This window comes from Rattus norvegicus, chromosome 3 (genome assembly GCF_036323735.1).
Source record: "Rattus norvegicus strain BN/NHsdMcwi chromosome 3, GRCr8, whole genome shotgun sequence".
NCBI classification, from domain to species: Eukaryota; Metazoa; Chordata; class Mammalia; order Rodentia; family Muridae; genus Rattus; species Rattus norvegicus.
In genome coordinates this window covers 187,619,103-187,628,918 of record NC_086021.1, presented here as the reverse complement: position 1 = coordinate 187,628,918, position 9,816 = coordinate 187,619,103, and the positions used below count along the sequence as shown (strand labels likewise).

The 9,816-nt window shown below is 47.4% G+C and overlaps 1 protein-coding gene across 5 annotated transcripts in view; it reads right to left on the bottom strand.

Moving 5' to 3' along the window:
* Osbpl2 (oxysterol binding protein-like 2) overlaps positions 1–9,816 on the bottom strand; it is a 48,456-nt gene that overhangs the window by 4,909 nt on the left and 33,731 nt on the right. For all 5 annotated transcript variants that reach the window (XM_063283423.1, NM_001013079.1, XM_039104663.2 and 2 more), the window contains exons 7-12: positions 8,483–8,665; positions 6,834–6,941; positions 6,086–6,175; positions 3,956–4,079; positions 2,306–2,446; positions 157–280 (exon numbers count right to left, since the gene is read on the bottom strand). In XM_063283423.1, the coding sequence (XP_063139493.1) occupies positions 157–280; positions 2,306–2,446; positions 3,956–4,079; positions 6,086–6,175; positions 6,834–6,941; positions 8,483–8,665 (770 nt within the window). The remainder of the gene's footprint in view (positions 1–156; positions 281–2,305; positions 2,447–3,955; positions 4,080–6,085; positions 6,176–6,833; positions 6,942–8,482; positions 8,666–9,816) is intronic.

Below are 9,816 nucleotides of genomic sequence, written 5' to 3'. Positions count from 1 at the left end.
ACATTTACAAAGGACTGGTCTGTGGCTAGCTGGAAGATAAGCTGTTCACTACCTTTTGCTGCTCTATAAAGCCACCTTGATGAAAGGTCTGAGCATCCTTCTCACAGAGCAAGCCTAAGCCTACCCACATGAGCCCTCTGAGGGGCCAGCACTCACCCATGTTGCCATTCTCCATGCCACGGATGTCAGGACGGAGGCGGCAATCTGTGGGTGGCAGGGTCTTCTCCATTCCTGACTCCAACTCATTGAGACTCACAGTGAAGCTGGTGAAGTTGTACATCTGCAGGAGAAGCACAGAAACATTATTGCAAACGGCTGCAGGAAAATGACCCATTGGTTCCCTAAACCCATGACCTTTATCCTGCCTCCCAAGGTGGCCTTCTCTTCTTTCTTGACATCATCTTGAGCATATGGTTCAAGAGCCACAAGGAATGTAAATTTTCTCTAGTCATCCTGACTTAAATGACTCCTAGGATACTGACATCACTAAAGAAAAAAAAGAAAGAAAAGAAAACAGCAGATATTGCCACGACCCGACCTGAGGTCTAGAGGGTGTTAAGAGAATCTATCTGGCTTCCCAACATGGTCCTCAGGTAGCCTTAGGTCACACCTAACTCCTTTTAGACCCTGCTTTATTACCACAGCCTCCCTGTCCTAGAACCAGTTGCCCAGCACCTCTACATGTGTACAGTCTGTCTTTCCAGGCCATTTCCAATACCCCAGATCCACCAAACCCAAAGACACACGAGGGCTTCATGCACACTGAACCGAAAAGGAACGAGAGTTCCTCTTAAAAGAAATACCCCTGGACTTTATTCTTCCAAAAATGATCCGGACGGATCCTGTTCCATTCACTCGTGCTGTAACAGCACAGCGAGAGTGCCCGATAGGTTTCATTTGCTTTGCTTTGTTTTGGTGACTTCAGCACAAGCTAGAGCTCTGGGGAAAGGGAACTCAGCCGAGACATTGCCTCCTTCAGTGGCCTCAGGCAAGTCTGTGGGAATGAGCAGCACTCTGCCACTGTCTCTGCTTCAGTTGTGCCTAGGCTCCCCTCAGTAACCGACTACTACCTGAAAGTGCAGGCCTTCTCCCCACATTAGTTTTGGTCAATGTTTTATCACGGCAATAAAATCAAACTAATACAGTAAGGCAACATGGTCACAGGTAAGCAGGACTTTCTTCTTTTTATACTTATGTACTCTGTGTACGTGTGTGGTTGGGCATGTGCCATTATGTGTGTGGGCACATGCATGTAGACCAGAGGACAATCTGTAAGAGTTGATTCCTTCCTTCTACCATATGTGTTCCAAGGATCAAAGTGAAGCTGTCAGGCTAGGTAGCAAGCACTCTTAGCCACTGAAGCCATGTCCCTCAAAACTAAATGCTGGCATAGTGCTAGGGACAGAATGCAGGGCCTTGCTTGTGCACGCTAGGTGCTCTATCACCAAGTTACAGCGCAAGCCTTGAGGACCCCACACCCCCTTTTTTGAGAACAGGGTTTTTCTGGGTAGCCCTTGTTGTCCTGGAACTTTGTACATCAGGCTGTCCTCAAACTCAGAGATCCACGTGCCTCTGCCTCCTGAGTGCTGGGAATAAAGGCGTGCGCACCCCGACTGCCTGGTCTGACTGACTGACTCATTCGTTCATTCATTTTATCCTATCTGCTTGTTTTGAGACAGGGTCTCACTATGTAGCTCTGGTTGTCCTGAAACTCACTTTGTAGACTTATAGCTAAATGGATTCACTTGCCTCTGACTCCCCAGTGATTAAAGGCATGTATCACCACACCTTGGCTATTTTTTTTTTATTTTTTAGTTATATGCATGTGTGTATATCTATGTATGGGAATTTGCAAGTGGTGTTAGGTCTCCCAGGTTGCAGTCAGTTGTGAACTACTTGACATGGATGCTGGCTGAGAACTGAAATTGGGTTCCCTAGAATAGCAATAATCATGCCTCAGGCTAAGCTATCTCTCTAGCTCCTGGAGCTTTCTTGATGAGACATGGTCAGGACAGGGCTGGAAGGCACAACCAAGCACTAGTGAATTCTGCATCAAGATATACCTGCTAGGTGGATTGCCTTACCCACCTATTCCCAGGTCCCACATAGGCATAGCAGTAGGTAGAAGTTACTCTCAGGCTGGACCACAGCGTAAGTCTCAAGGTAGCTCTAGGGCCCTCAGGATTATAGGGATGTGATGGAGCCTCCCTGTCTGCTTGGAGACAGAGTTGTGGGCATGACTGGAAAGGTACAAACAGGAATAGCCTGCAGCAGACAGGCCTGGCCTCAGAGAGGGGTAACAAACCTGAGCAGAGTTGGGGGGCCGGCTGTTGATCCTCCAGAGTAGCTTACTGCCAGGGATGACTTGCACAGTCTCCTGAGCCACAGGAACATCATCTGCCATATTGCCAGGCACATCACTGTTAACTTTCTCTGGGGCATCATCCTGAAACACAGATACCTCAGTATGACCACTGGCCAGAAGACCGGTCCCCAGAGCACTTGAAGACTCAAGACCCAAGCCCTGTGCAATGCCAAAGCCTTTTCTAACTGAGGAGACAAAAATTCAAACTGTGTCTGTGGCTTTGCTTTCTGTAGAGGTGTGTCAGGGCGGACTTCTACGATCTCACAGAGAAGGGAATCACATGTTGAAAAGCAGCAGGTACAAACGCTGTCCTCCCTGACAAATGCCTGGCCATGTGCCTGCCCTCCTTCTGGACCCATAACCCATCACCTGAGACTAAAGGCCTCCTGAGGCCATCTGCTCTCCTGGGCAAGCTCATGAGCCCATCCCATTTTAACAGGGGCAACTGTTTGATTTGCTTTAAAGTCGGCCACAGGACACAGCTGTGGCGTGAGAACACCAGGGACACAGGATCAAAGTCTGGGCCCTTCTGCCTGCCTGCAGCAAAGCTGCCTGAACCTGAACATTCTGTAGTCTGTGGGAAGCTGGGAACTTGCTGTACAGATGAAGCTGCCCTGGAACTTACACGTATCCTCCCGTGTTTGCATAAGTGACTACCACACTTGATGATGAAATTTCCCTTTTTTAAAAAAATAAAATTACCGCGGGCAGTGATGGCTCACACCTCTAACACCTCTAATCCCAGCACTCTGGAGGCAGAGGCCAGCGGATCTCTGAGTTTCAGGCCAGCCTGGCCTACAGAGTGAGTTCCAGGACAGCCAGGACTACACAGAGAAATCCAGGTTTGAAAAACAAAACAAACAAACAAACCAAATTATTATAAAAGGTGTCCAGTAGCACATATAAAACATAAAAAACCCAACTAGATACCTGGATGAGGTCAAACATCTAAATAAATACTGAACATCTCTGCTGCAGAACATGGTGACTGTTTTTAATCTAGAAAGCATGGCACCTCTTTTGAACTATCACTTTTAATTCTAATTTTGCTTAAGAATAACATAGTCATCAGCATTCCAAAATTCTTAGAGGAACGTCTTTGCCAGTACTTCCTGACTGCTGAATATATTATTGAGAATTCAAGAGCTGAGAAAACAGAAATGAGATTCACTTGACTTCTTAAGCAGGCCTCAGCTGGGGTTGGGGATTTAGCTCAGTGGTAGAGCGCTTGCCTAGGAAGCGCAAGGCCCTGGGTTCGGTCCCCAGCTCCGAAAAAAAAAAAAAAAGATCAAAAAAAAAAAAAAAAAAAAAAAAAAAAGCAGGCCTCAGCTAACTCAGGCAGAATGAGAGACGTATTACAAAGAAAAATGTGGAAGGGCTTGCCTTCCCCTGGAAGATTCCAGCAGCTTCAACATAAGCAGAACAAAGTCAAACACCTCTGTCCAGATACCAGAACCTAGACAAGAGACAGTTTTGGCTGGACAGACATATTCCACCCACTACATACACCTCCTGACCAAGGCCACAGAAGCACAGTGCTCCTGGATGGCGTATCCACCTTGAGCAGGGTCAGCTGCAGCTGGCACTCACCGATTTGGCCTTCCTGGCATGGTCACCTCTCTTCTCTTGCTTCTTAAAGGATTCATATGAAACAGGATCTATGCCCCACAAGCACTCTGTCCACTTGCCATACATTATAAAGAGCTTCTTCCTACTGCAGTAAAGGAGTTTAAAACATAGTTAACAACCATCACCATAGTTAACAGGGCATCCATCACCTTAGTGCAGAAAGGAACTTCGTGTGTCAGAGCCTCATTCACGCTGCTGGAGAAAAGGTATCCCTATCCCTGATGCCAAACAGGAAATGAAGGCACAAAAGCCTGAGAGTCCTCGGGGCCTTAGAAAACAAAGGCAAAGGCCAAGCATATCTGTAAATGTAATGCTGTATGTGCAGGCCCTTTACTAGGGTGCATGCTCGATCACTGAGCCGCACCCCACAGCCTGCTGCTTTTTAAATCCTACACTGGGCTTTCGTGTAACCGTGAGACTTTCAGATCTTATCAGATCTGCCCATGATGCCTCCCAGGGTCCCATGATTCTCTTTCTCTTTGGTTATCACTGCTTTCTTCCTCTAACCACATCCCTGGAAAAGTCCGCAGCAGAGTCAGGCTCTACCTCCTATCAAAATGGACAGAGCCCATTCAGGACAGTCTTTTTCTCTTGCCTGTCTGGGAAGCACACAGACTGGCTGAGTGCTCCTTGGGCAGTGCCCTGACAGGGGAGTGCTGCGAGCAAGCGAGCCAGCGAGTGAGGTAGGACTCGTCTATGTCAGGTACTTGCAAGGTGGGTGAACTCAGGAGCTCAGCCCAGCTCCTTAAGCAACTCTACCTCCATGAGAAATGTTTGCTTGGGACTGGGGTGAAGGTTCAGTGAGAGCTTGTTACCGAAGCACAAGGACCCAAATTCAGATCCCTAGAGTAACACCGGTGCTGGGGGGCAGGAGGGACAGAGCCAGCCAGGCCAAGTCAGTGATGGGTCAGTGACCTCCAGGTTCAGAGATCAAACATGTGAGAAGTGACAGAGGGAGAAGACAGCCAACACTGACCTCGGCTTCCACATGCATGCTCACCAACACGTTCACAGCACACATGCACAACACATACACACTCACACAGCACACACAAGCAAAACAAAAAGGGAAAAGGAAGGCATGCTTGGACCCAGGATACAAAACCAAAAGGTCAAGACCATCAGCTCAAAATCATCATCCTGCTTTACCCATGGCGGGCAGGCCAGTCTCAAAAGATGCCTCGGTGCCCTGGTCACCACTTTGACCATAACAGGACCTGTGTCCTTTACAGCACACGTATGAGGTCCTGACATTTCTCATCAATCTAAAGTCTGACATTAATACACAGGTTGTTTGAACAGATGAGTTTCTAGTTTCCTAGAGATAGGCAGAGAGAACAAAAGCATTTATAACTAGATGTCAATAGCTTGAAAGACTCTCTTGGCATTGTACTACTGAATGGTGGCTAGTTATAAATAAAAACTTGAGGGGCTGGAGAGATGGCTCAGAGGTTAAGAGCACTGTCTGCTCTTTCAGAGGTGCATACATGCAGGCAGAAAGCTGTATGATGTATATATAATAAATAAATAAATAAATAAATAAATAAATAAATAAATAAATGTTAAAAAAAAAAGAAGGAAGACAAGTCTGGGGTTTTTCTCAGCCAGGCTTACTCTAAAAATAAAATAAAACAAAATAAAATAAAATAAAATAAAATAAAATAAAAACAAAACTTGAGATCTAGAACATAATTTTACCAAAGGGAGAAAAATCCAGAAAATATATCAAAACAGTGTTACTGGCCATTTCCTACATGGCAGGCAGGCGGTCTAGGCTGTCACCCAGCATTTAGGAGGTGGATGCAGGATGTAGGACTGGGGGGAGCTTGCACTGCATGGCAAGCCCATCTCAGAAACAAAATAAATGGAAAAGAAAAAGCCACATTAACCCTGAGCAAAAATGTCTTGTTCTTTAAGGTCACTTCTCTTCGTCCTCCAGGGGGACAAACTCCACTGTCCTATCACCAGAGGTCACACTCAACACTCATCTTTTCTTCTTAAAGGACTATATACATCAGTGTATAAGCACAGGTAGGTACAGCACTAGGCGCTGCAGACCCACACCCAGTGGGCATCACTGAGTAGACCTACTTCTTGTCCTGAATGTACCCTTCAACTCTGTGAAGCTCCTTCCCGAACAGTCCACAAGGCTTGAAGTGCAGTATGCACTTATCTCCAGTTCTGTGGGAGCAAACACAGGCATGAGCTATGTGAGATGTCTAGAGAACCAACCAGGCTACAGAAGGAGAAGGACTCACCATCTAAGAACGGAGGCCATGAGTGACAGTTAACATTGCAAGGAGGCTTTGCTCAGTGACAGAAAGGCTGTGTAACTGACTCGTGGTGACTGTCTGCACAACTGGGTGATTTACTAAAATATTACTTCAGTGCCCATTTGGAAAATGGGTGAATTTTACGATTTATCAACTATATTATCACTAAGGTGTTCACAAGCAAAGCCAGTAAGTTATGAGCTTCAGTCGCAAACGGAGGCCCTGACTATGCCCTGAGCTTAGACGTGCTCACTACATCCCACCAGGCACCTACACTTCTTTGGTGCACTTTACAGTTTCAAAGAAATTAACAATGGTAATGAAAAAACAATCGATCAACATCGGCATTTCTGATTATCTCTACACTTGACAGAACTAAATCTAGTCAGACACAATGCCTAGGGGCCCTTCTACAGGAAGGACTCAAGCTGAGGAACGGGAGGGCAGGGCTAGACAGGAGGAGTGCAGACAGACAGCTTCCTTCGTATCCGTCAGCTCGACGGCCTGGCTTGTCTGACATCTATGGCTCAGAATCACTACCCCACATACACAGATGGACCTGTTACCTGTGATTTAGGATCTCCACTATCCCATACTGTTCTATCCATAGCTGCCCCAGGATGACATTGTGTACACAGCAGGTGGGGTTGGTCCAGGTGTAGGCTTCATTATGTCTGTGAAAACACATACAGCACAAACGTCAGGGAAATGAAGCTCAGAACTTGGGTACCCAGAAGGCTATGACCAGGCAAAACCAGACCATAAATGCCTGGGAGCAAGACAGTGCTTTGAAGTCTTTCCAGCGCAGGCGATTTAGTTAGTGTGCATCTGAAATTTATTTCTCCGTTCCTTTGTAGCATCAACAAAGCTTTCTACTTAAATGTCAAGACAAGTTAATAAGCAATAAAGGAGACTGAAACAAAAGAGAGGCAGCTCTCCTGTGAAGCTGCCGAGAGGGAAGACGCTCTAAAAACCACAGTCCTGGGCCCAGCCTGGCTGTGGGGAGTGCAGGAGAGGGCTGCTTTTGTCAACAACACACAGCACTATCCATCCTTTGAAATGACCTTGCCACAAGGACAAGCCTCACAGGGTACATGGAGTGGCACCGAGACTTGCCTATGGGAGGCTGCATCAGGGAAGCCTGAGTGAGAACAAAAACAGCTCGACATAGTGTGGCTGAGGAAAAATGCCCGCACTCTCTCGAACGGCCCAGGTGGAGTCCAAGCTTCTCAAACACATTTGCAGCTCCCCAACTCTACCCATCTCAACTCCCAAGGCAAAGACTCTCAGGACACTGGCCAAGCGCTGGGTGCCCACCACAGGAGCTTCCCTCAAGCCGGGCTCTGGGCTCTGGCAAGCTGTGCAGGTTCGGCCTCTAGGCTCTTAGTGTTTGTTGGATTTTTGAGACAGGGTTTCACTATGTGGTTTGATTATCCTAGAGCTCACTATGTAGACCAAGCTTGGCCTCAAACTCAGAGAGATCCCCCTGCCTCAGTCTCCCCGAGTGCTGGAATTGAAGATGTGTTCAACTATACCCAGCCTGCCCCTAGGTTCTTAAAACTGTCTGGTGAAGGCCAAGGAGATCAAATACTACACAGACACTCCCTCACAACAGGCTCACATTAGAGAGCCACAGTAGCAATTGAAACCCTGGGCTGTGGGGGCTGCAATGCGTTTCAAGATTTGCTACTGACTGCATATCTCTGGTGGCAGGTGGGCTGGACAGCCTCTACGAGGGACCTCTAGTGGTCCTCACCTGCAGGCACTCAGCTTTGTATGTACAAATACACATGCCTTGGTGAGCATCAGCAAGCAGGTATATGTGGCTACAGGGAAGCTATGGGTTCCACTGCCGAGAGTACCTGACTCTGAACAGCCCTGGAGAGGGAGTCTATGGCTGAGAGTGAAGTTCCTGCTGACTTGGAGCCAGCCTCTCTTAGCCTAGAAGTAAAATGCTAAGCGAAGCAGTTGGTTTGGGATTGTCCTGAAGCAGTAACGATGGTTAAGGTGTGTGGGAGGGGATGTGACTCAGCCACCTCGGTGGACACAGGAACTCTCCCCACCAGTAAGCCTAGCAGAAGTGCCACTGGCAGAAAGGCTCTCAGCCCACACAAGGTCGGGATCTCCCCAGAAAGAAGCCCTATGAGAAGTGGAAGCCATAGTGTCCTCCCAATCAGTGCAGGGCGCTCTGGTCCTGCTTGTCCCTGTTACTCACTTGAGCAGTTCCAGTGTGATGGTCCCCCGGGGCTCAGCCTCCACACTCTTGCCCCAGAATTTCAGCTTTGGGTAGATGGAACCATGGAACATGAAGTCTTGATTGAGACCTTCTGAATAAAATGCACTTATAGGAGGGTGATGACTGACCTGCTCAGATATAAATCTGAACCCTAAGTCTTCCCTAGATCCAAAAGTGAGAAAAGGGGAAGAGAAAAAGTCACATTAATGATAGCCATAACAAAGGGCCATCTCTTACCCACCAGTTGGCATGGTCTGCTCTCCCCTAGCCGCTCATACAGGATCTGGGCCCAGGAGCCTCCAGCTATGACAGGAGGCAGAAACACCCAGCAACAACCTCTCAGATGGCCCGTCTGGCTGTGTACCATCACTCTGGAGTACACTGCCCACTACCACAGAAGCTCTCCTGAAAGACAGAGAGCCTCTGTCTGTCCCACTGCTCACCCCACTGATACCTCTTGTTATTTAAATATCAGATATCAGTTATTAAAAATATCAGAATATTGACTGCACCCGTGGGGACGAGCACACCAAACGGACACCAACACAGTTCCACGTGGTGAGATTTTAATGGGGGAAGGAGACAAGGGAAGGGGCGAGAGAAAGAAGAGAAAAAGAGGCCTGGAGGGCAGGGAATGTGCCTTTTATTTGGAATATGACATAAAGGTTCCCAGGTGGAGGTGTGAATTGAGCCAAAAGGTCTTCTGGGAATGTATGGCCATTGCCATGGCAACAGTGGCCAAAAGGTGTCACAGCTAGGGGCAATTCCTGATACCAACAACCTCAACCTCTGAGCCATCAACCAGGACCTCAATCCCAGGAACTCTAAGCACCAGCAGTCCCAACGACTCAGGACCCTATGAATGGATGCTTCTGTCCAGCCTTTTGTACAGGCTCCCAAAACTTCTATGATGAAAGGTCTTGGATCCCAGAATATTCCTGGCCAGGAAATAGGATTTTAGCAGACTCCCTTATTCAATAAAAATGTCAGTTTTTAATTGTTCCGGAACTATGAATACACCTACAGTTGTAGTCATTAGGAATTATAAAAGCTAAACCACATAATTACTAACTTAGCTGGAATCAGAATTCCCAATCATTACAGAGGAAGGAAAGTTGAAAAATTAGATTTTAAAAGGTTGCCTGCCAAGGTATGTAATCTACAAAATGAATACTTGTCTAAGAAAGGCAAGTGTATTTTTAGCTGTTCAAGAGGGATAGAAGGGATGGAAGACGGTAGACACAGTGCTGCGCAGTGCTGTGGAGTAGGGCCACTTGGTGTCGGGGAAGCTCAGTGTGGAGACACCAACGAGC